The 23975-nt window shown below is 35.1% G+C and overlaps 1 protein-coding gene across 1 annotated transcript in view; it reads left to right on the top strand.

Annotated features, from left to right (window-relative positions):
* Window positions 1–23975, top strand: part of CCDC7 (coiled-coil domain containing 7) — a 213362-nt gene that overhangs the window by 14438 nt on the left and 174949 nt on the right. Inside the window, exons 4-6 of the mRNA XM_059404564.1 lie at window positions 14432–14452; window positions 14770–14802; window positions 21598–21764. Of these exons, the coding sequence (XP_059260547.1) occupies window positions 14432–14452; window positions 14770–14802; window positions 21598–21764 (221 nt within the window). The remainder of the gene's footprint in view (window positions 1–14431; window positions 14453–14769; window positions 14803–21597; window positions 21765–23975) is intronic.

Genomic DNA, 23975 nt, shown 5'->3' on the forward strand with positions numbered 1-23975 from the left:
TTTCTGATTTCCTTTGGTTGTTTGTTATCTCTTAGCTCATTAAGTATCATTAAGTATCCTTATGATGACAGTTTTGAATTTTTTGTGAATTTGTATATTTCTGCTTCTTTAGTTTCTGGAGATTTAATCTTTTCTTTTAAATGTGCTGTGGTTCCCCTTTTCCTTTGTATGTCTTGTTACTTTTTTTGTTCAGATCTGGTGTCTGAAGCATCAGCTAACTCTTCTAGATTTTATGGTCTGATTTCCTATAGGGAGGGTTTGCTCCATTCAGTCTGCCTAGTTTCTGGAGACCTCTTAAGCCTTTTTTTGAGTAAGTGTTCCTCTGGGCTTGTGTATGTAATCTATTAGAAGAGGCTTGTAGGTTTCTTTTTCCTTTTCTTTCTTTTTTTTTTTTTAATTTTATTTATTTATTTGACAGAAACCACAAGCAGGCAGAGAGGGAGAAGCAGGTTCCCTGCTGAGCAGAGAGCCTGATGTGGGCCTCGATTCCACGACCCTGAGATCATGACCTGAGTGGAAGGAAGAGACTTTTTTTTTTTAAAAAGATTTTATTTATTTATTTTTGTGTGAGAGAGAGAGAGTGAGAGCAAGCACAGGCAGACAGAGTGGAAGGCAGAGTCAGAGGGAGAAGCAGTCTCCCTGCGGAGCAAGGAGCCCGATGCGGGACTCGATCGCAGGACAAGGAAGAGACTTAACCCTCAGAGCCACCCAGGCACCCTGGCTTGTAGGTTTCTACTCAGGTACTCCCCCTAGTGCCTTTCTGGTGCTGCTTTAAATATCAGTACAGGAGCTCCACCCAGTGTCTGTTTTTGGTACTGCAAACCCTATTTCTTTGTGTACTCTAGTCTTAGTTCTCAGAGATTCTCAATCTGGCTGGCATCCTTTTGAGGTCAGCGCTTGTATAGAGGCAAGAGGGAAGCTAGCCCCTTGGGCAACCTCTCGCCCTAAATGTCCGAATGTTGGATGTGTGTTCCACTCCTTTCCATCCCCAAGGGGAAAACAAGAGTTGAGGATTTCTTCCCAGTTGTGCTGCAGTGTGAGTATAAGGAGAGGCTCTGACAAGTTAATGTTGAGAGTATCAAAATTTTATTTATTTATTAATTTATTTTTTGGTGGACTTTGATGTGGTTGGTTTTGTCCTTGCTTAAGATATAGGAAACTTACTGGTTTTGGGATTTCTCAGAGCATTTGGCTTGTTTGATGTTAAATCCCTGTTTTTCTACTGGAAGGAGTGTTTCAGGCATCATATTCACTATCTTGCTGATAAAGTCTTGTTTCTTTAATGAGGAATGGTATTAGAAACCAAGATCTGACAGTTAATCAGTGATCCTGGAATGAATACTTTTATGCTGTATCAGCAGACAAAACTAGGAAATGTGTATAGTATGCACACATATACATATGCACAGTTCATATATTTATATTCTTATTTACAAATAGAGTGCACATATACATGCATATATACATAAATAGACATATTTAGAAATCGGGAGTCCTCACAGACACCTTTAGTTCCAGTCTCTCACCACAGGTCTTATTCTTACTTTCCTTTATTTCATATGTATATGTCCTTCTTCCCACAGTTAGAATTCTAACTCTTAACATCACTAGATTTACTCTTTTGTTCAATCTTATAATACTTCCAACATCATTTAAGAATTTCCTCTTTTATATCACTATGAAAACGAATGTACTAAAAAGATTTTGTGATTTCTTTTGAACTACCTGCCCACCCCCCACCGCTTAGCATCATTTTTGTCCAAGACTTAGTATAAGGCATACGTTAAATTCTGTGTTGATGAGTAAGTTGAACAGTTGTTTTTTCTTTTTCGTTTACTAATTTAACTTGTTTAAGTTTGAAACAAAAACTGTAACTCAAAAAAATATATATACCCCCATGTTAATTGCAGCATTATTTATAATGGCTAAGATATGGAAGCAACCCAAGTATACATTAATAGATGAATGGATAAAGAAGATGTGGTATGTGTATACGTGTGCGCACGTGCACACACACACACACACACAGGAATATTATTAAGGTATAAAAAGAATGGTATCTTGCCATTTGTGACAATATGGATGAACTTAGAGTGTTTTATGCTAAGTGGTAGCCAAAGGTGGTGGTGGTGAGAGGTGGGAGAAATGGGTGATGATGATCAAAAGGTACAAGTTTCCAGTATATGATAAATAAGTTCTGGGGATATAATGCACTGCATGGTGACTAGAAAAAATATAATAAAAATTTAAAAAACAAAGGAAAGTAAAAGGATGAATAACTACGCAATTTAAAGCTAGCATAGCCTATGGTTAGACAAATTAGAATTAAGGCAAATAAAATTAGAGATGAACCTCCATACAATGATCACAGTTTTGGTTCACCAGGAATATATAATACTCCTTAAGCTCAACTCAATAATAATACCACATGAAGGGGGTAGGGTGTTGTCCTGAAAGAGGTGGTATACGTGTCGAACCAACTGTGGTGCTATGTTCCCAGTTACTGGAGTTATACAGGTCCAGGAATCAAGTAGATTTGCCTTCTCTTCTCATCACTCCCAATGATCCAAATATTGCCAAATATTTGGCAATATTTATTTCCAGTCCTTGCAAGTCGAGATACTATGGTATTGGAGACTATGATCCTACAGGGGTGGTATTGTTTACTAGAGGTACAGTAATAGTTCCATTGGACTTCAAACAGCTGTCTTATCCAAGTTCAAAAATTCATGCTAGCTTCTAGCTGAGGTACATTGTGTGTTTTTGCCTGACTGGCAGGCTGGAATTGCTGCAGAGTTAATATTCCCAGAATTGATGAGTAAGTATCCTTTGTGGACATTTATGAAGTGTATTTACAGTGCTCTAAAATGGTCCCTCATAAGATTGAGCCTCAGTTGCTCCTAATAACAACTCATGTTTATGGTCTATACACACCATTCTTTGATTTCTCTACTCTCTTCCCACATTTTTTGGGATTGCCTTACAAACTGCTTGCACACAGCTCTTGTCTCAGTATCTGCTTTTGGGGGAACCCAAACTGAGATAATATTGTTATTAGAAGCTAACATATTCTTGTATCCAAAGCTTATGTAGACACTGAAATAAAGGTAAATTACAGTGTAATTTTACTTGTTAAAAGGTGTAAAAATCCTAAGCAAAACATGGCAGGTTGAATCCAATAATTTATTATGCCTTTCAGATGAACCAACCATTTGTTTATTATGAAATGGTATTTCATATGTCTATAATAATATTTCTTATTCTGTAGTCTGCTTTGTTTGATACTGATGCAGTTACTCTTATGATAGAGTTGTCATGGTATTTCTTCCACATAACCTGTTTATCTCTTTGTATTTAAAATGTGTTTCTTATAGACAAATTTTTTTAAAATTTTCAGTCTGATGATATATGCCTTTAATTGAAGTGTTTTGATCATATGCATTTAATGTAATAATTAACATGTTTAGGTATAAGACTGCCATTTTGCTTTTTTTGGTAGTGTTCCTCTGTCATGCCTGCCTTTATTTTTATTTATTTATTTATTTATTGGTTTTGAGTTATGTAGTTCTTTGTATATTTTGGATGTTAACCCCTAATAAGATAATCATTTGCAAATATCTTCTCCCATTCAGTAGATTGCTTTTTTGTTTCGTTGATGGTTCATTTGCTATGCAAAAGCTTTTTATTTTGATGTATTCTTAATAGTTAATTTTGCTTTTGTTTCTCTTTTTCTAAGAGGCCTATCTACAAAAATGTTGCTATGGTCAGTGTCAAAAACAAAACAATACAAAACAAAACCACAGTGTCTGTGTTCCCTTCTAGGATCTTTATGGTTTCAGGTCTCACATTTAGGTATCTAATCCATTTTTAATTTATTTTTGTGTATGGTATAGAAAATTGGCCCAGTTTCATCCTTTTGCATATAGCTGTCCAGTTTTCCTAGCACCATTTATTGAAGAGAGTGTCTTTTCTCCATTGTATATTTTTGTCTTCTTTGTTGTAGATTAATTGACTGTATGAGCATGGGTTTATTTCTGGATTTTCTACTTTGTTCTATTGCTCTATGAGTCTATTTTTGTACCAGTGCCATACTGTTTTCATTACTATAGCTTTATAGTATTATCTTAAAATCTGGATTTCTGCTACCTCAACTTTATCTTTTTCAAGATTGTTTTGGCTATATGGGTCTTTGATGGTTCTATACAAATTTTAGGATTGTTCTAGTTCTGTGAAAATGCTATTGTTATTTTGATAGAGATTGCATTAAACCTAGATTGCCTTGGGTAGTATGGACATTTTAACAGTATTAATTCTTTCAATCCATGAGCATGGAATATCTTTCCATTTATTTGTGTCCTCCTCCTCATTTCTTTTGTCAGTGTTTTATGGTTTTTAGAGTAAAGGTCTTTCACCACCTTTGTTATATTTATTCTTAGGTATTTAATTTTTTTGGTGTAATTATAAATAGAATTCTCTTAATTTCTTCTTCTGCTGCTTTCTTATTAGTGTATAAAATGCAACAGATTTCTGATTATTAATTTTGTATTCTGCAGTGTTAATAATAATTTATTTATTATTTCTAATAGTTCTAATAGTTGAGGGTTTCCTATGTATAGCATTATGCCATTTGAAATAACAACAGTTTAATTTCTTCCTGAACAATATGGATGATTTATATATATATTTTTTTTTGCCTGATTTCTGTAGCTAGGACTTCCAGTACTATGTTGAATAATAGTGGTGAAAGTAGACATGCTGTCTTGTTCCTGATCTTAGGGGAAAAACTCTATTTTTTCCCCCATTGGGTATGTTAGCTTATGTTTTTTCTTATATGGCCTTTGTTATGTTGATGTGTTTCTGCTAAACCCACTTTTTAAAGAATTTTTATCACGAATGGATGTTGAATTTTGTCAAATGTTTATTGAGACGATCATGTGGATTTTAATCCTACATCACATTAATTTATGAATATTAAATCTATGCTTGCATCCCCAGAATAAATCCTCTTTTTTTTTTTTAAGGTTTTATTTATTTGAGAGACAAAGCATGTCTGAGTGGGGGAGGGACAGGTGGAGAGAGACAAATAGACTCCCTGTTGTGTAAGGAGCCTGACACTGGGCTTGATCCCAGGAGCCTGTGATCATGACCTGAGATGAAGTCAGATACTTAACCAACTGAGCCACCCAGGCACCCCAGAATAAATCCCTCTTGATCGTGGTGAATGATTCTTTTAATGTATTGTTGAATGTGGCTTGCCTGTATTTTGTTGAAGATTTTTGCATCTATGTCCATCTGTGATATTGGCCTTTAGTTTTAGTTTAGTTTTGTTTTGTTTTTGTATTGTCTTTCTCTGATTTTGGTATTAGGGCAATGCTGGCCTTGTAGAATGAATTTGGAAACTTTCCTTTTTTTCCTGATTCTTTAGAATAGTTTGAGATAGGTATTAACCCTTCTTTAAATGTTGTTAGAATTTGTCTATGAATCCATCTGGTCCTGGACTTTTATTTTTTGGCAGTTTTTAGATTACCAGTTCAATTTCATTACTAGTAATTGGTCTTCAGATTTTCTGTCTCTTTCTGATTCAATTTTGGAAGACTGTATTGAAAGGTCCCCTAATGATAGGTCCGTGATCAAAGGAGCGAGACTGATACAAAGCGAAAGTCAAGCAAAGCTTTATTTTGCGCAAAGCATCGAGAATCAAACTGACAGTTCTGGGCCGCCTCTTACAGAGAGGGCAACCCCTCTCTGCCTTACTGACTAATTTTTATAGAGCAAAGGCCATGTGGTTGAGCCTGGCCACACACAGGTGGCCAATGAGATTGCAACACACAGAGAAACCTGCACAGTCATGCTAGGTCACACACAGGTGCCTGATTGAATTACAATTCACCCCATAGTAGCTATTTCACCTAGCCTATCACCTTGGTCAGGATTGGTGCCCAAAAGGCAGGGCCCACACTCCTTGGTAGCTAGGGAGACAGTATGCATGCCCCACTGACTGGATGTCTCCAACTGGCCCGACTCATCCCTGAATTCGGGCTCTGTTATATCCACCTGACCTGACCCGCCCTTGTATTTGGGCTCTGTTATCGGGGACTGGTTGACCATAATTTACTGGTTTCCTGGACTTGCTTTTAAGTAAGTTTCCGTGGTGGCGCCGGGGGCAGGGGTGTGTGTGAGGGGGCTGGGGGGTGGGTAGGGTCAGGTTAAGTTTTACTGTTTAACCAGATGGAATCGCTCTGGCTAAATAGGCCCTTACAGAATATATCTAGGATTTTATCCATTTCTATTAGAATGTCCAGTTTGCTGATACACAATTTTTCATAGTATTCTCTTATTTTCTGTTGTATTTCTGTGGTGTTGATTCTTCTCTTTTGTTTCTGATTTTATTTATTTGAGGTTTTTTTTTTTTTTCTTCCCTCTGATGAGTCTGGCTAAAGGTTATCAATTTTGTTTATCTTTTTAAAGAAGCAGCTCTTGGTTTCATTCATTGATCTTTTACATTTTTAAAAGCCTTGTTATTTATTTATCTTCTGATCTTTATTAGTTTTTCTTGCTTCTATTCACCTTGGGCTTTGTTCTTTTTCTGGTTCATTTAGGCATATGGTTAGGTTGCTTGTTTGAACTTTTTCATATTTCTTGAGGTAGGCCTATGTTGCTATATATCTCCCTCTTAAAACTGCTTTTGCTGTGTCTCAAAGATTTTAGACAGTGTGTTTTCATTTGTCTCCATGTATTTTTCAGTTTTTTTCTTTGATTTATTCATTGACCCTTTAGTTGTTTAGTAGCATGTTGTTTAGCCTCTGTGTGTTTGTATTTTTTCATTTTTTTCTTCTGACTTTTAGTTATATATCATTGTGGTTCAAAAAGATGCATTTATTTCAGTTTTTAAATTTATTGAGACTTGTTTTGTGCCTAACATATGATCTATTCTGGAGAATGTTCCATGTGCCCTTGAGAAGAATATAGATTCTGTTCTTTTGGATGGAATGTTCAATATATATGTGTTATGTCTATTTGGTCTAATGTGTCATTCAGAGACTTTTATTGCCTTATTAATTTTCTGTCTGAATGATCTTCCTACTGATGTAAGTGAAATGTTAAATTCTCCTACTATTATTGTATTATAATCAGTTTCTCCCTTTATGTCTGTTTATATTTGCTTTTTGTATTTATTTATTTATTTTTTTTTTTTAAAGATTTTTTATTTATTTATTTGACAGAGAGAGATCACAAGTAGGCAGAGAGGCAGGCAGAGAGAGAGAGAGAGAGGAGGAAGCAGGCTCCCTGCTGAGCAGAGAGCCCGATGCGGGACTCGATCCCAGGACCCTGAGATCATGACCTGAGCCGAAGGCAGCGGCTTAACCCACTGAGCCACCCAGGCGCCCCTGCTTTTTGTATTTAGTTGCTCTAATACTGGATGCATAGATGTTTACAGTTGTTCTATTCTCTTGTGGTATTGATCCCTTTATTGTTACGTAATGCCTTTCTTTGTCATTTTTTAGTTGTTGTTTAAAAGTATTACTTATTGATATAGATATTGTTACTTGGCTTTTTTTTTTCTTCCATTTGTAAGGGTCAGTATTTTTCCATTCCTTCACTTTCAGATTGTATGTATCTTTGGGTCTGCATTGAGTCTCTTTTAAGGCAGCATGTAGATGATTCTTACATTTTTTGATTCATTATGTCACCCTATGTCTAAGAAATTAGGCCATTTACATTTAAAGTAGTTATTGATAGTATGTACTTATTGTCATTTTGTTAATTTTATGGTTGATTTTGTAGTAGTTCTTCTTTTGCTCTCCTTCTTTGGGATGGAGGATTTTCTATATTGTTATATTTGGCTTCTTTCTCTTTACTTTTTTGTATCTTTTATAGATTTTGGGTTTGTGGTTACCATGAAGTTCATATATAACATCTTAAGCATATAGCAGTCTCTATTAAGTTGCCAGTTATTTAAGTTCAAACACAGTCTAAAAAAACTTTTTGTTCTTTATATTCCCTCCAATATGCTGTCATATTTACATATTTTTACTCATAATTTTCTTACATTTAATTATGGCTTTTTTTTCTTAAGTTTCCTTCATTTTTGAAGGATAATTTTTCCAGATATGTAATACTTGGCATTTGCTGTTTTTTATTAATTGCATTTTAAATATGCCACCACATTACCTTCTAGGATCCATAGTCTCTGAGGAGAAAAATAAGTGGTTATTGTTATTGAAGAACTTTTATACATATTACTTCTCTCTTGCTGCTTTCAAGATTCTATATTTGTGTTTGGCTTTCAACAGTTTTATTATAATATGTCTTCATATGAATCTTATTCATTTATTCTACTAGGAATTTGACATATAAATCCTTATCTTTTCTCAAATTTGGGAAGTATTCAGTAATTATTTCCTTATTCTTCCTCTCCCCCCTTTTCTTTGGGAGTATTATAATGTCTATATTGATATGCTTGATGATATCCCATAATTCTGTTAGGCTCTGTCCTTTTGTTCATTCATTGCTCTTTCTTCTCCTCAGACTGGATCATTTCAATTGGTCGGTCTTTAAATTGACTGATTCTTTTGCTTGCTGCTGTCAAAACCCTCTAGTAAAATTTTCATTTCAGTTATAGTTCCTTTTGTCCAGTTATTTAAGTTTCCATTTCTAGAATTTGGTTTCTTTTTTAATTTCTGTATCTTTCTTTATATTTGTTAAAATACTATATTTTGTTTCCTTTAATTCTTGTCCATGATTTCCTTTAGTTCACTGAGTGTATTTAAGACAGTAAACTAAGTTTTTGTCTACTAAGTCCAGCATATAAGCTTCCTTAGGGACAGTATCTGTTTATTTTTTCCTTCAAATAAGTCACAATTTCTTGTTTCATTGAGTGCTTGCTTCATAATTTTTTGTTGAAAACAAGATATCTTGAGTATTTTATGTGGTAACTCTGGGTATCAGATTTCCCCCTCTGTAAATTTTGTTATTTTTGTTCAGTGACTTTTCTAAGCTATTATTTTTTAAATAGACTTCATTTTTATTTTTAATTTTTTAAAGATATTTATTTATTTGATAGAGATCACAAGTAGGCAGAGAGGCAGGCAGAGAGATAGGAAGGGAAGCAGGCTCCCTACTGAGCAGAGAGCCTGATGTGGGGCTTGACCCCAGGACCCTGGGATTGTGACCTGAGCAGAAGGCAGAGGCTTTAACCCACTGCGCCACCCAGGTGCCCCCAAATAGACTTCATTTTTAGAGCAATTTTATGTTCTCAGCCAAATTGCATATAGTACAGAGAGTTTCCATATACCTGCTATTCCTATGCATGCATGGGCCTCCTCTATTAACAACATCATGCACCAGAGTAGTATCTTTGTAAGATCTATGAAGTTATACTACACATCATCATCACCCAAGGTCCATAGTTTACATAAGGCTTTCTCTTGGTGTTGTACATTCTATGGGTTTTAACTAATGTAAAATGATACAATTACAGTATCATACAGAATGGTTTCACAGCCTTAAAAACCCCTTGTGCTCCACATATTCATCTTCTTTTCCTTATCAAACCCTTGATAGCTTTATGTCTTTCGTTTTCCTTTTCCAGAATGTCATATAGTTGTAATCATACAGTGTATAGTCTTTTTAGGATTGGCTTCTTTGACTTAGTAATATGCGTTTAAGATTCCTTCATGTCTTTTCATGGATTGCCAGCTTTATTTATTTATTTATTTATTTATTTATTTATTTGGTGCAGAGTGATTTATTGTATAGTTGTACCACAATTTGTTTATCCATTCACTTACTGAATGACACCTTCTTTGCTTCCAAGTTTTAGTAATTATGAATAAAGCTTCTGTAAACTTGTGTGTGCAGGTTTTTGTATGGACATACATTTTCTTTTCTCTCTGTCTTTTTTTTTTTTAAAGATTTTATGTATTTGGTAGAGGGATAGAGAGCACAAGTAGGCAGAGTGGCAGACAGAAAGAGAGGGAGAAGCAGGCTCTCTGCTGAGCAAGGAGCCCTATGTGGGCTCCATTCAGGACCTGAGCTGAAGGTAGGTGCTTCACTGACTGGACATAAATTTTGTCCACTCATTTGGTTAAACACCAAAGATTGCTAGGTATTATGGTTAGAGTATGCTTAGGGGCGCCTGGGTGGCTCAGTGGGTTAAGGCCTCTGCCTTCAGCTCATGTCATGATCCCAGAACCCTGGGATTGAGCCCCACATCAGGGTCTCTGCTCAGCGGGGAGACTCCTTGCCCCTCTCTCTGTTTCTGCCTGCCTCTCTGCCTACTTATGATCTCTCTCTATCTGTCAAATAAATAAATCTTTAAAAAAACAAAAAGAGTATGCTTAGTTTTTAAAAAAACTCCTCAAACCTTTTTCCCACTGAAGTTTTTAACTCTTGAACTTGTCCATGCTGGGCTTCCAGCAGTTCATTTACAGCTTGGGTTTTCTTTTTTTTTCTTTTTAAAATATTTTATTTATTTATTGGACAGAGAGAGAGATCACAAATAGGCAGAGAGGCAAGCAGAGAGAGAGGAGGAAGCAGGCTCTCTGCTTAGCAGAGAGCCTGATGCGGGGCTGAATCCCAGGACCCTGAGATCATGACCTGAGCTGAAGGCAGAGGCTTAACCCACTGAGCCACCCAGGCGCCCCGAGCTTGGGTTTTCTTATCTCACTGCTAGTTCCTGTGGAGGTTTTTTCTCATGGATTTCTGCTCTGATAATTTCTGCTTCTCAGGATCATCTGTTTGTCTTTTTAATTTTTGGTGATGTGATTTGCTCAGTCATCTCAATTCTGTGATAGATACAAGAACAGTTGTTCATTTTCAGTTCATTCAGCTTTTCTTGTTAGGGCAGAGTGATTGACTAATCCAGGCTCTCTGCATGCTGGGTTGGAAACCAGAAGTGTAAGCTATTTTGAAAGTCTGTATTCCTTGATTAAATATTTTGTCTCTCAGGCCTCTGTTCCTATTGTTTATGGTTAGTTGATGGATTTGAAAAGATTTCCTTAAATGCGTTGAGCCACAAGAAGAAAAAAAAGGAAAAGGAGAAAAAATTATTTCCTGTTCCTTCAAGATTGGCTTTGTGTTGGGGCACTCCTTCAGAGTTTAGCCGGGCTGTTTACAAATCTTGAATTAGCTTTCATTTTCTGCTTGCTCTGAGCTAAAGATAAACCAAATGTGAGAGTTTAGTGTCTACTCAGATATTTTCTAAGCATGAGTCCTGGCTTGGGCAAATGCATGGCTTATTAGGATTCCCCCTTATATATGGGATCTTTTCAAAATCCTTTTTTTCCAAAGTAACTTTCTACTCAGCTTTTTCTTCTGTACTGTTGACATGTGTATTATTTGCCACATCTCCAAGGAGCTGTGGTTTGTTTATTTGCCTTTCAATGGTGCGGAATGGCCTCCACTTATTTGTTTGTTTGTTTGTTTTTTGTTGTTGTTGTTCTTTTGTTTTGGTTTGGTTTTGTTTCTTTTTGCCTTGAGAGAATTTTGAGCTTCATGAAGCCAGGCAAAAGCTGCCAGTCCTTCAGGACTTCTCTTGGCTTCAGTGATACCATATGCCTATCTGGAATTTTAGTTACAGATTATTACTTCACTTTAAAAAATACCATGCCATTTTCTCCTTAGGAAGCTTTTTATGATAGCAGCATTGAGTGCCAGCCCCATTAGCCACTATTTTTTTTAAGAATAGGGTATTTACTCAGGTGGCTAACAGACACATGAAAAGATGCTCAATATCACTTATCATCAGGGAAATACAAATTAGAACTATAATTAGATGTCACCTCACATTTGTCAAAATGGCTAAAATTAACAATACAAGAAACAACAGATGTTGGGGAGGATGCAAAGAAAGAGGAACACTTCTACATTGTTGGTGGGAGGGCAGACGGGCCAGCCACTCTGGAAAATAACATGGAAGTTCCTCAAAAAGTTAAAAATAGAACTACCCTATGATCTAGCAATTGCTCTACTAGGTATTTATTCAAAGAATTAAAAAAAATTAATTTGAAGGGGGGAGACATGCACTCTGATGTTTATATTACAGCAGCATTATCATCAGTAGCCAAATTATGGAAAGAGCCCAAATGTCCATTGACTGATGAATGGATGAAGAACTTGTGGTATATATACACAATGGGATATTACTCAGCCATAAAAAACAATGAAAATTTGCCATTTACAACAACATGGATGGAACTAGAGTACATTATGCTAAGTGAAATAAGTGAGTCAGAAAGACAAACACTAAATGATTTCACTCATATGTGGAATTTAAGAAATGAAGCAGATGAACATAGGGGAAAAAAAAAAGAGGTAAACCCTAAAACAGACTCTTAACTATAGAGAATAAACACGGTTGCTGGAGGGGAGGTGGACAAGGGGATGGATTACAGATGGGTGATGGGCATTAAGGAGGGCACTTGTGATGAGCAGCGGGTGTTATATGTAAGTGATGAATCATTAAACTCTACTCCTGAAACTGATGCGACCCTATATGCTAACTAATTGGAATTTAAAGAAAAAGTTGAAACAAAAAGAATAGGTTTTTTACTGGTTATCTTGCCTATAGATTTTTCTTGTGTTTACTTTTCTAAGAATAAATTTTGTTGTTTGCTAGGTTAGAATGTGTGGTGAAACCATTTCTGAACCTTAGAATTTCTGAAAATATTTTAAAATCATAAAAAGTAATAAAAATAATAAATAAATTAAAAAAATAAATTTTATTTTGGCTTCACACTTACATGATAATATCTTTAAAATTAGAATGGTGGAAGTTTAATATTTTCCTGGGGTACTTCATATATATTCTTCCACATTTTCATAGAATTTTCTCTTTCTATTTAGTATTTGCCTAAAATTGATTTTCTCACTTCTGATCAGTTTTCATTTTCCACTTTACCAATAATGTTCTGGATTCAACATTACTAGAACTGATGTTTTTCTCACTAGTTGAGAAAGCCTTTGTTCTCCAGTGGTTTAAACAATTTTTTAGTGGTTTAAATGGTTTATTTAAGGTTTAAATAAACTCTGGCTCTAATGAATGGGTGAACGGATATATGATGGTTTCTCATCATCTTCTGAGATAGGAAAAGAGGTTTTGAGAACCTTGGAATCTCTGTTGATAGTGGGAAGAATGAGTTTATTCCAAGGTAGTATGCCTCAGTGAACATTAGTTTCTAAATCCTTATGTAGCTGAAATTATTTTCCTTCAGACTTGGATATTTATTTACTTTGGTATATTTTCTTGAGGATCTCAGCCCTTTTTGCTTAGATTTCTGATTTCTTATGACTTAGCACAGGGATTCTCAAAATTTAGCATGCAACAGAATCAGTTGGAGGACTAGTTAAAACACAAATTGCTGACCGTACTGCCAGAGCTTTTGATTCATTTGACTGGGGTCGGGCTTAAGAATTTACATTTTCTGTGGTGCCTGGGTGGCTCAGTCATTAAGTGCCTGTCTTTGGCTCAGGTCATGATTCCAGGGTCCTGGGATCCAGCCCCGCATCAGGCTCTGCGGGAAGCCGCCTTCTCCCTCTCCCACTCGCCCTGCTGGTGTCCCTCTCTTGCTGTGTCTCTGTCATATAAATAAATAAAATCTTAAAAATAATTTACATTTTTTTACACAATTTTATACAAATTTACACAAACAAATATCTTTGTTTAGGTGATGCTGATGCTTCTGACTGTGGGACCACAATTTTTGAATTATTGCTTGAGAGTTAGTGTGGCAGAAGAGAGATTTTAGAGTAGCCTGATTTTTTTAGTTGAGCAACTTTTTTTTAAAACTGCCTGAATGAATGTAGTAATATTTTTCTTCAACAAAGTGGTTAAAGACTTTTACCTGGATGTGATAGAATAGGCTTGTATTTTGTGTGGCAAGCATAATCATTCTAACATTACATTTTCTAAGTGTTAAGTGTTGGTATTTTGGATATTTAATTTTTGTCACAATCTCCCAAACCATTTTTTTGCATTTTCCATTAAAAATATCAGGTAATAGTATAGTATTTTATAGCTTGATTTTTTTAGGCCTGTTATCAGAGCAAAGTCATATTGAAGAGATAATGTTCTTATGATAATGCTTTTTATTACCATACTCTCTGTTATATGAAAAAAATATCTTCCAAGAGGACTACTAATTTTTTTCTTTACCTATATTAAGAAAATATATGAAATCATATATGTGAATTATTTTGGGCTATCCTAATATAGATCTATAGAGATGAAAATTTTTCTAGAATTGAGTTATCTATGCAAGATATACTAAAAACCATCTGTAATTATGAAAATTATGATTTTGGATTATAGATTTATAGTTCTAGTAATTTGTAATTTGCATTTTTCTGGTTGAGAATTATAGAGGTATCACATCATACACTGTGAAGAATTCTTATTTTTAAATGTTTTAATTAAAACTTTATTTTCCAGATTTTGGAATCTCTTTTTAAGGTATGTTTACTATATTGCAGTTTAAGCCTACTAACATTTAGTACAGTAATACATATTAATGGGGAAGAGGTTTCTAAGCTTTGAGGAAATAAAAAGAACTCCCAAACTTGCTACTATGTATATTTAAATAAATGTTATGTTCGAGCTGTACATTGCATTAGCTCCATTCTGAACCCTAGGTTAAATGATAATGATGTTGGTTCAGGGTGAATATTTCATAGATAACTCACACACACATACACATACAAATGCACTCATGTCTACCCGTATGTTTGAATAGCTTGCCAATAAGTATTTCTTTTTCTTTTTTTTTTAAGTGGTTTCAGCGACAAGTCAATCATATGGAAGAGGTAAGTATAACATTTCTTAATTGTAAATTAAATTATTTTGTCTCATCTGAAAATCTATTTGAAATAAAAAATTTTTGAATAATCATTATTTATAATCTTTTAATTTAGGTAGAGAAGGAACAAATGGGTAGAGCAAAATGTTTCTCAGTGATTACATATACATTCCTACGTGTATCTGGAATGCTCTTTTTGACACATTCTTTCTCCTAAAATTAAATAATGGAAATTTAATTATCATTTTTACTAATTTACATAAAAGAATGACAAGAGAAAACTTAGCAACTTAACTTAAATATTTCTCCTGTGTTTAAAAAAGGATGTATAATATATTTACTTAAAAAATTATATTTGGTTTTCTTTAAACTTAATGTTATTTTAATGATTTTTTTTTTAGATTTTCAGATGTTTTATGACCATTTTGAAAGCTAGTAGTCTCTAATCTTAAGGGTTTTTAATTCTATTTTGGGAAAGAATTTATGCTATTAATATAGCAGAATGATTCTAGGGTAGCCTCAGTGATTTATAGAATGATTCTTGTTCTTCATTGGTTGTGCTTATGGTTTAGTCCAATTAAGTACCACTGAATCCCAAGCACTTTAAATAAGTTCATTTATTTGTGATATAAAATGAAGAAGTAAAGATAGAAATTGTAACTGATATAAAATTAAGAAGTAAAGATAGAAATTGTAACTGTCTCCTAGCACCCTCTTATTTTACCTTTGGCTCCAGAGTAGAATTTTGCTTTAGGATAGATATGGCTGACATTGGAAGAGTGTTAGTAGCTCTTCTTTGCCTATGATAGATGGGTCATTATCTTTCCAGAGATGTAGGGTTGAGGTGAAGTCCACTGTTTTCCCTTCTTATAAAATGTATACTTTGCAACTTGAATAATCCAGCTTGTTTTCTGCCTTCTTTCTTTCATCTTGTTACTTCTTTTTATTCTGTTTTATGCATGGATTTGTCTCACTTTCTTCTTTTTGTACCTAATCCTGTCAATATGAAGACCTACCCCAAATCCTAGCCTCTCAGTTCCTTGACTCCCCATCTCCCCAGAACTAATCTCTTTCTTTACCTTTGGCCCTCACTTCTAGTGATACTCTAGACCTTATCATTAACAAATTGCTTTATTTTAAAATCACTAATTCAGTCAACTTATTCTTGAACTACATATTTTTATCTTATCAGTTATTATTTACATACTATTCTGGCCACTCTTTGACTTTATCAAGACCATTAGTTCATTTATACCTTAACCTTCTTCAGTCTTTTTTACTCATTTTTCTTTTCAGCTTGGAACATATGTCCTTAATAACAGTGAATTTCTTAACTTCCTACTCTTCTTTATCTCTTGCTTTTTTCATTTCACTAGCCTAAAAAATTTAGCCTTGAATAAATGCAGTTATTTACTCTTTGGGCCTTTAGCTTAGCTGTGAAACACTGATGAAGAAAGTGACACAGTTATTCAAACATAATTATTCCAAATACTGCCTTGCAATTCCTTTGCATTTCCAAAATGAATTTCAGTCCTTTTCATCCATCATCTCAATCCCACACTCCCTCTGTCCCATTTTCATTTTCACTGTCAGCCAGTCACTTAAAATGCTTGAAATGCAAGCCACTGGTTAGAACTCCTTCAGTTTGCTACCAAACAAAAATTTCTTTATATCCATGCTCATTCTATCTTCCTTTGCTCTCGTTAAACAGATATTTTTCTTCTTTCTACTTAAGATTCATTCTCTTACTTGTTTTGGGTCTTAAGAAATTTGATCAGTCATTCTCTCTTATATACTAAACTTTTCCTAATCAATTGTGTCATTCCTTTCAGGTTTTACATATGCTCACATCTCTCTAATTGATGTAGCATTCCCTCCAGTTATAGACCTATTTCTCTTTTGCCGTTCATAACCAATTTTAAAAAAACTACTTTGTATGCATATTTGCTTACAAGGGAAATAATTATTAGATATTATTGGGGATAAAGGCACAACCCGAGATTTATAAAAGAGAGAAGAGAAGGGGCACCTGGGTGGCTCACTTGGTTAAGTGTCTGCCTTCTGCTTAGGTCAGGATCTCAGGGTTCTAGGATCCAGCCCCATGTGGGGCTCTCCATTCAGTGGGGAGTCTGCTTCTCCTCCCTCTCCCTCTGATCCTCCCCTTGTTCTTCCTCTCTCTCTCAAATAAATAAAATCTTAAGAAAATTTTTTTTAAAAAGAGAGGAGAGAAAAGCTTTGCAGATAGTTTAAGAACAATGAAACTAGTTGAGTTCTTTATAAAAAAAATTGTTAACTGGTAAATATGCACTTAGTGAGGAGGTTAATCTGGGCATTCTGTCCTTGAAAGAGCCAATTAAGGCTATCAAAACATTTAGAGTTGTCTGTGGATTTCTATAAAAACTTTAACAGTTTAGCTTAGGGTCATACTTTACAGGTTCAGAGCTAAATTTTTTTGATATCAATTTACTATATATACTCTTCTTCCAAAGTATTCTCAGTCTACCCCAACTGGATTCTTTCTCCATAACAAAGAAAACATTCTGTGTGGCTCTCTGCAGTTTTTATGTTGTTAAATTCAATATGCAGTTTTCTTTACCTCAGCCATAGTTGACATTGTTGATCATTTCCTCATTTTAAAAACACTATTTCTTTGAATTTTGTGAATTACACTTTCCTGGCCATTGTTTTACCTCCTTAGCTGTTTCCTTTATAGCACCTTCCTTTTCTAAACAATAAATATTGGAGTGCTTCGAGATTTCATTCTATGCCTTCCTTTTTTCCCCCTTTACTCTAAACTTCTCCCCCTAGGCAACCTCAACCAGTTTTTTTCCATTTAAGAATTACCTTTATAATGGTAATTTAGAAATAGACACTTCTTGCTTAAAACAGTTTTCTGAACTCCTCTGGACTATTTCACCTCAAACCCAATGAATAAAAACTAAGAATTTTTTTAAAATTAACATATAATGTATTATTTGCCCCAGGGGTACAGGTCTGTGAATCATCAGGCTTACACATTTCATGGCACTCACCATAGCACATACCCTCCCCAATTTCCATAACTCAGCCACACTATCCTGACTCCCTCCACCCACCAGCAACCCTCAGTTCGTTTCGTGAGATTAAGAGTCTCTTGTGGTTTTTCTCCCTCCTAATCCCATCTTGTTTCATTTTTACCTTCCCTACCCCCAGGACCTCCTGCTATGCCTCTCAAATTCCTTATATCAGAGAGATCATACGATAATTGTCTTTCTCTGATTGACTTATTCCGCTCAGCATAATACCCTCTAGTTCCATCCATGTCATTGCAAATGGCAAGATTTCATTTCTTTTGATGGCTGCATAGTATTCCATTGTATACACACACCATATCCTATTTATTTATTTATTTGTTTGTTTGTTTATTTTTTCAGTCTTCATTATCCATTCATCTGTTGATGGACATCTAGGTTCTTTCCATAGTTTGGCTATTGTGGACATTGCTGCTATAAACATTCAGGTGCACATGCCTCTTTGGATCATTACATTTGTATCTTTAGGGTAAACACCCAGTAGTGCAATTGCTGGGTCATATGGTAGCTCTATTTTAAACTTTTTGAGGAACCTCCATACTGTTTTCCAGAGTGGCTGCACAAGCTTGCATTCCCACCAACAGTGTAGGAGGGTTCCCCTTTCTCTGCATCCTCAACAACACCTCTCATTTCCTGATCTGTTAATTTTAGCCATTCTAACTGGTAAAACCAAGAATTTTTTACATTTAAACTTTTACCTCTTCCAGTATTCCCTATTTTAGTGAATGGCAGTAGTATTTATCCTGCTTGGTAAATGAGAAGTGTGGTGATTTACCTTGACAACTCAATTTCCTAATATTCAGTACATTCCTGAGTCCTTTTGATTTTATAAACTAAATAGCTATCATGCATGTCTATTTTTCTCTGTATCTACTATCTACACCTTAGTGCCAGTTATTGTGATTTCTGGTATTCCTGAAATCCTGATTTATACATTCATGTTCACCAAGAGGAATCTTCAGTAAATACCTAATCTAGAATCTAAATTTTTCAGTTTTTAGATCCATAATTAATTCTTTTGAATAGTTACTTAATTTGGTGTATCTGATACATTGCCTAAGTATTTGTATTATCTTCTGCCTTTTGTTGAGTGCTTCTTAAAATATATTTGTTGGATCATGTTTAAATATCACCCAAGATACCTGTTACAAATGCACATTTCAGAATTCCAAGTCAGACTTACTGAGTTAAAGTTTTCTTGTGTGTTTAAGTTAGGAATCTGCCTTTTTAATAGGATTTGTTAGAGGATTATTATGTACACTAAGATCTGAGTATTGTGGAATATCTCATACTTATTGCTGACACATTTTATTGTTAGTACATGCTGGTGAGGTTTTATATGCTTGTCATCAGGTTGCATTAACAAGATACATGTGAAAGCTTTCATAATGTATGTGAACCATAGCAGAGAAATGTAGGATAGGCATATAGCCTATGAGCTTCAGAGTTGTTCTGCTGGAACCTGTGTCCAGTATGTCTCTTTGATGAAATCTTATAGCCTATAATCTCATTGCCTTTTCCACATCCCTTTAGTTCTGTGACATCATTTCTTCTCCCAGAAAGTACTTATGTTTAAATTGAATTCTTAATGAGAAATACAGGGTAGGGATGGATCAAAAGACAAGAACTACACAGTAATCTGAATAGGGAAAGTTTAACATAAAGAATTATTATAACAGGAGAATACCTATAAAGTAATAAAGACAACTCTAAAAGATACAGGGATAGAGGGTATAAAGAGCAGCCTCTACTGATAGGATGGAAACATAGCACTTAAGGAAGGAACAAATGTCAGCCCTACCCTAACCCTCTCCCTAACTCAGGAGGTCCACACCTTGTGGACCACTAATGTCCACACCTTGTGAAGAAGGAGCAGCTGTCACCACAGAGTGGCAGAGAAGTTTGCTGGGGTGCCATGTTGGTGGAACTGGGATTTACTGGGAAGCTGACCATGATGGCAGTACATTGGTGCTATGGTGCTAGGAAAAGCCATCTTCCAGGGAGATAGTGTACCTCTAGCATACCACAAGGGTGGTATGCTGGAAAGTTTCCCAGAGGGAGGTTCTACACTGGCAGATTTTGCTAAGAAATTCTGGGAGAAGCTGCCCAAGCGAAGTCATGCTAGGGACCTTGTGAGGAAGATACATGTGGGGGTGGGGCTGTTGAAACTTTCTGGGCTGAGCTTTACTAGGTATACCTTGCAGTGTCCTCAGATTAAGCAGAGAAAGATGGCAGACATAAGAATAAAGCTGCTTCTTTCTGTAGTGTCTAGGACCCTCTATTAAAGGGTTAACATGATACCTGTCAAGAGAGAAATGTTCCACTATTATTAGCAGAACAATGAAGAATGGATTTTTAGATGAAAAGCAATAAATTGATAACTGGCTATTGCTACATCACTTTTAAACTCCATTAATGAATTGGCAATATATCTGATACACCAAATTATGTCCCCTCTTTGGGATCATGCCTTTGTCCATAGAGTTTCCATACATCTCCTATTTCCCTTCCACCTGTTCTGCATCCCTGAATTTCAGACTTCTGGTTCATTGCCCGGGATATACTTCCTGCTATTATATCCTAATTCCATTACAAGTGGGTGTTACTAAATGAAGTCTGTTTTAAATCCCATTGCTAGAATTTCTTTTTGCTAGGTTTTAGGCTACGTCTTGATGACGATGATGACGATGACTCCTCCTCCTCTCTTTCTTCTCCTTCTTCTTTTCTTTTCTTCTTCCTTCTCCTTCCCCTCCTCCTTTCTTCTTTCTTCTTTTTCTTTCCTTTCTTCTTCTTTTTCCTCCTCCTCTCCCTCCCCCTCCTCCTTTCCTCCACTCTCTCCTTCTCTTTGTCCTCTTCTTCTTCTTCTTCTTCTCCACTTTCCCTCCCATCATTAAAGTTGGCAGTGTATATATACATGGGTGAATCTCTGCCATTTTGTTAAAAAAGAAAAAAAAAAATCTTTTTTTTTTTTTTTTTTTTTTTTTTTTTTTTTTTGCTACTCTGTTTTTTTATGTCTCCATATTTTTGGCTGTTTTTTTGTTTTTTTTTATTTTTCCTTTTTTTTTTTTTTTTTTTTTTTAAAGCTGGGAGGCACTCATCTTGCTCAGCTTTGTTTAAGCAGAGTCAATACTTAGAATATCAGTTATGGTCTATCATATTATTCTGTGGATCTTACTGATTCTCTTGATTCCTCATTATTCTCTAGGTTGGCCTATTCTAAAAGTCTTGAGACACTCAAATGGGTCTTAGTTCTTCCCAAACAGACCAAGGAAGGCCAGTTTCATAGATTTTTATATATTAACTTCTGGGAGTTAATAGAAGGTGTTACTTTTGAGAGCAAATTAATGTCTTTCCATATTTATCTTAAGTAAGACTATTCTTAGGATTTTGGGGAAGCAATTACTTTAGAATTCTCTTGTAAGTATTTGGAATTACCCTTAAATGATCCTGTTTCAATTGTTATGGAACTTGTTTAAAATTCTTATATATTAAAATAATAAACCGAAGATTGGATTTGAGTTTTGACATGTAAGTCAACACTTATCTATAATTCTGTTGTTAGGTAATTACTCAAAATTATATTTATGAAATAGCAGTATTTGATTATAGCTATAGATAAGAGTATTATAAAAGTTATTTAAATATAGGAAATAAACAAATGATGAAATTTCTCTGAGGTATAGGAGCAAAATGGGTATTTCCTAAGTAACTGGCTAATCTTACCATTTTAGATAAGTAAAGATCAAACCTTTTTAGAGGCAGAGTGTCCAACTCCTGACCAAACAGTCACTTTAAGCATCGCACAAGTAGTAAAGCAAGTGCAAAAACTAGAAGAACTGAAAAATCTCCTCCAACAACGGACTAAATGCTCCTCAAGAGCCCCATTGTCTAAAGCCAAGTAAGTGAAATATAAGAGTTAATAGAATTTGAAGCAATGAGTGGCTGTATAATTAGTAATGTGTGTAAGATAATGGTTCAGATATTAAACTGTACATAAAGTTTCTAAATCAAATCAAATAGGAAGCTTGCTCTATGTGAAATTTTGGTTTAAAATTATTTTTATTAGCACATAATGTATTAGTTGCCCCAGGGGTATAGGTCTGTGAATCGTCAAGCTTACACAATTCACAGCACTCACCATAGCACATACCCTCTCTGATGCCCATAACCCAGTCACCCTGTCCCTCTTCCCCTTCCCCCCCAGCAATCCTCAGATTGTTTGTAAGATTAAGATTCTCTTATGGTTTGTCTCCCAAAATTTTTAATAGTTTGAAATGGCACTGTCCAATCAGTAGTCACTAGTCACATGTGGCTACTAAAATTAAAATTGAGTTCCATTTAATTAAAAAATCAATTCTGCTGTTATGTGAGCCACATTTCAAATGCCTTGTAGCCAATGGAATTGTTGTTAGAAAGTTCTATTAAACATGGCTTGCTTTGAATATCTGGGTTTAAAATCTTCCCTCAGTTTGATTACGTAGCTTCCTATCCCTATATCCCAGTTTAATTAATTAATTAAATAATTAATTATTTATGAACAGTATTATTAAAAATTTCAAAGGGACAGGGATATGCTCCAAAGAATAATTTCCTATTTTTCAGTTGAGAAAAACCTTTTTTTTTTTTGACAGATGGGAGGAAGATTCAAATAATGATTATAATGATAGTCCTATTAACTGTTAACACTCGCTTTTGATAATTGAGGTTTAGCTGTCTTAAAATTAAATAGATGAATAAGTTATCATCACAGAATTCCTTTCATGACTTTTATTCCACCTTACACAGTTACTTTTTTTTTTTTGTGGTGAGAACACTTCAGATCCACTCTCTCAGCAAATTTCAAGTATCCAATAGTATTGTTAACTGTAAACACCAGACTGTTCATTAGATCTCTGACTTATTCAACTTTTGTTATTTTATTTTTTATTTAGTGATTATATAGTGATTCGGCAGAATTGTTGATACATCACCCAGTGCTCGTCACAGCAGGTGCATGCCTTAATCCCCATCACCTCTTTCAGCCCGCCTCCCATTCTCCTCCCCTCTGGTAAACATCAGTTTGTTCTCTGTAATTAAGAATCTGTTTGTTAATTTATTTCTTCCTCTCTTTTTTCCCACTTTTGCCCACTTGTTTCTTTAATCCACATGTATGTGAAATCATATGATATTTGTCTTTCTGCTGAGTGACTTATTTCCCTTAGCATTATACTCTCTGGCTCCACCCATGTCATTGTAAATGGCAAGATCTCATTCTTCTTGATGGCTGAGTCATAGTCCATTGTGTATAAATGTACCACTTCTTCTTTATCCATTCATCAGTTGATAGACACTTGTTCTGTTTCCATAATTTGTTTATTGTAAATAATGCTGCATAAACATTGGTGTGTATGTATCCTTTCATAGGATAGTTTTGTTTTAAACTTTTTTTATTTTTTTAAAGATTTTATTTATTTGACAGACAGAGATTACAAGTAGGCAGAGAGGCAGGCAGAGAGAGAGAAAGAAACAAGCTTCCTGCTGAGCAGAGAGCCCAATGCAGGGCTTGATCCCAGGACCCTGGGATCATGACCTGAGCTGAAGGCAGAGGCTTTAGCCCACTGAGCCACCCAGGTGCCCCTGTTTTTAACTTTTTGAGGAACCTTCATACTGTTTTCCAGAATGCCTGCACCAGTTTGCATTCCCACCAACAGTGCAAGAAGGTTCCTCTTTTTCTGTATCCTTGCCAACACCTGTTGTTTTCTGTATTGTTAATTTTAGCTGTTCTGACAGGTGTGAGGTGAAATCTCATTGTAGTTTTGATTTGTATTTCCCTGATGCAGAGTGATGTTGAGCATTTTTTCATGCGTTTGTTGACCATCTGGATGCCTTCTTTGGAAAAATGTTTGTTCATGTTTTCTGCTCCTTTGTAAATTGGATTATTTGTTTTTTTGTCTGGTATGGATTTGTATCATTTCTTTATATATATTTTGGATACTAACCTTTTATCAGATATGTCATTTGCAAATATCTTCTCCCATTATATCTCTTGCCTTTTAGTTTTGTTGTTGTTTCCTTCACTGTGCAAAAGATTTTTATTTTGACAGTTTATTTTTGTTTTTGTTTCACTTAC

The sequence above is a fragment of the Mustela nigripes genome, chromosome 6 (genome assembly GCF_022355385.1).
Source record: "Mustela nigripes isolate SB6536 chromosome 6, MUSNIG.SB6536, whole genome shotgun sequence".
NCBI classification, from domain to species: domain Eukaryota; kingdom Metazoa; phylum Chordata; class Mammalia; order Carnivora; family Mustelidae; genus Mustela; species Mustela nigripes.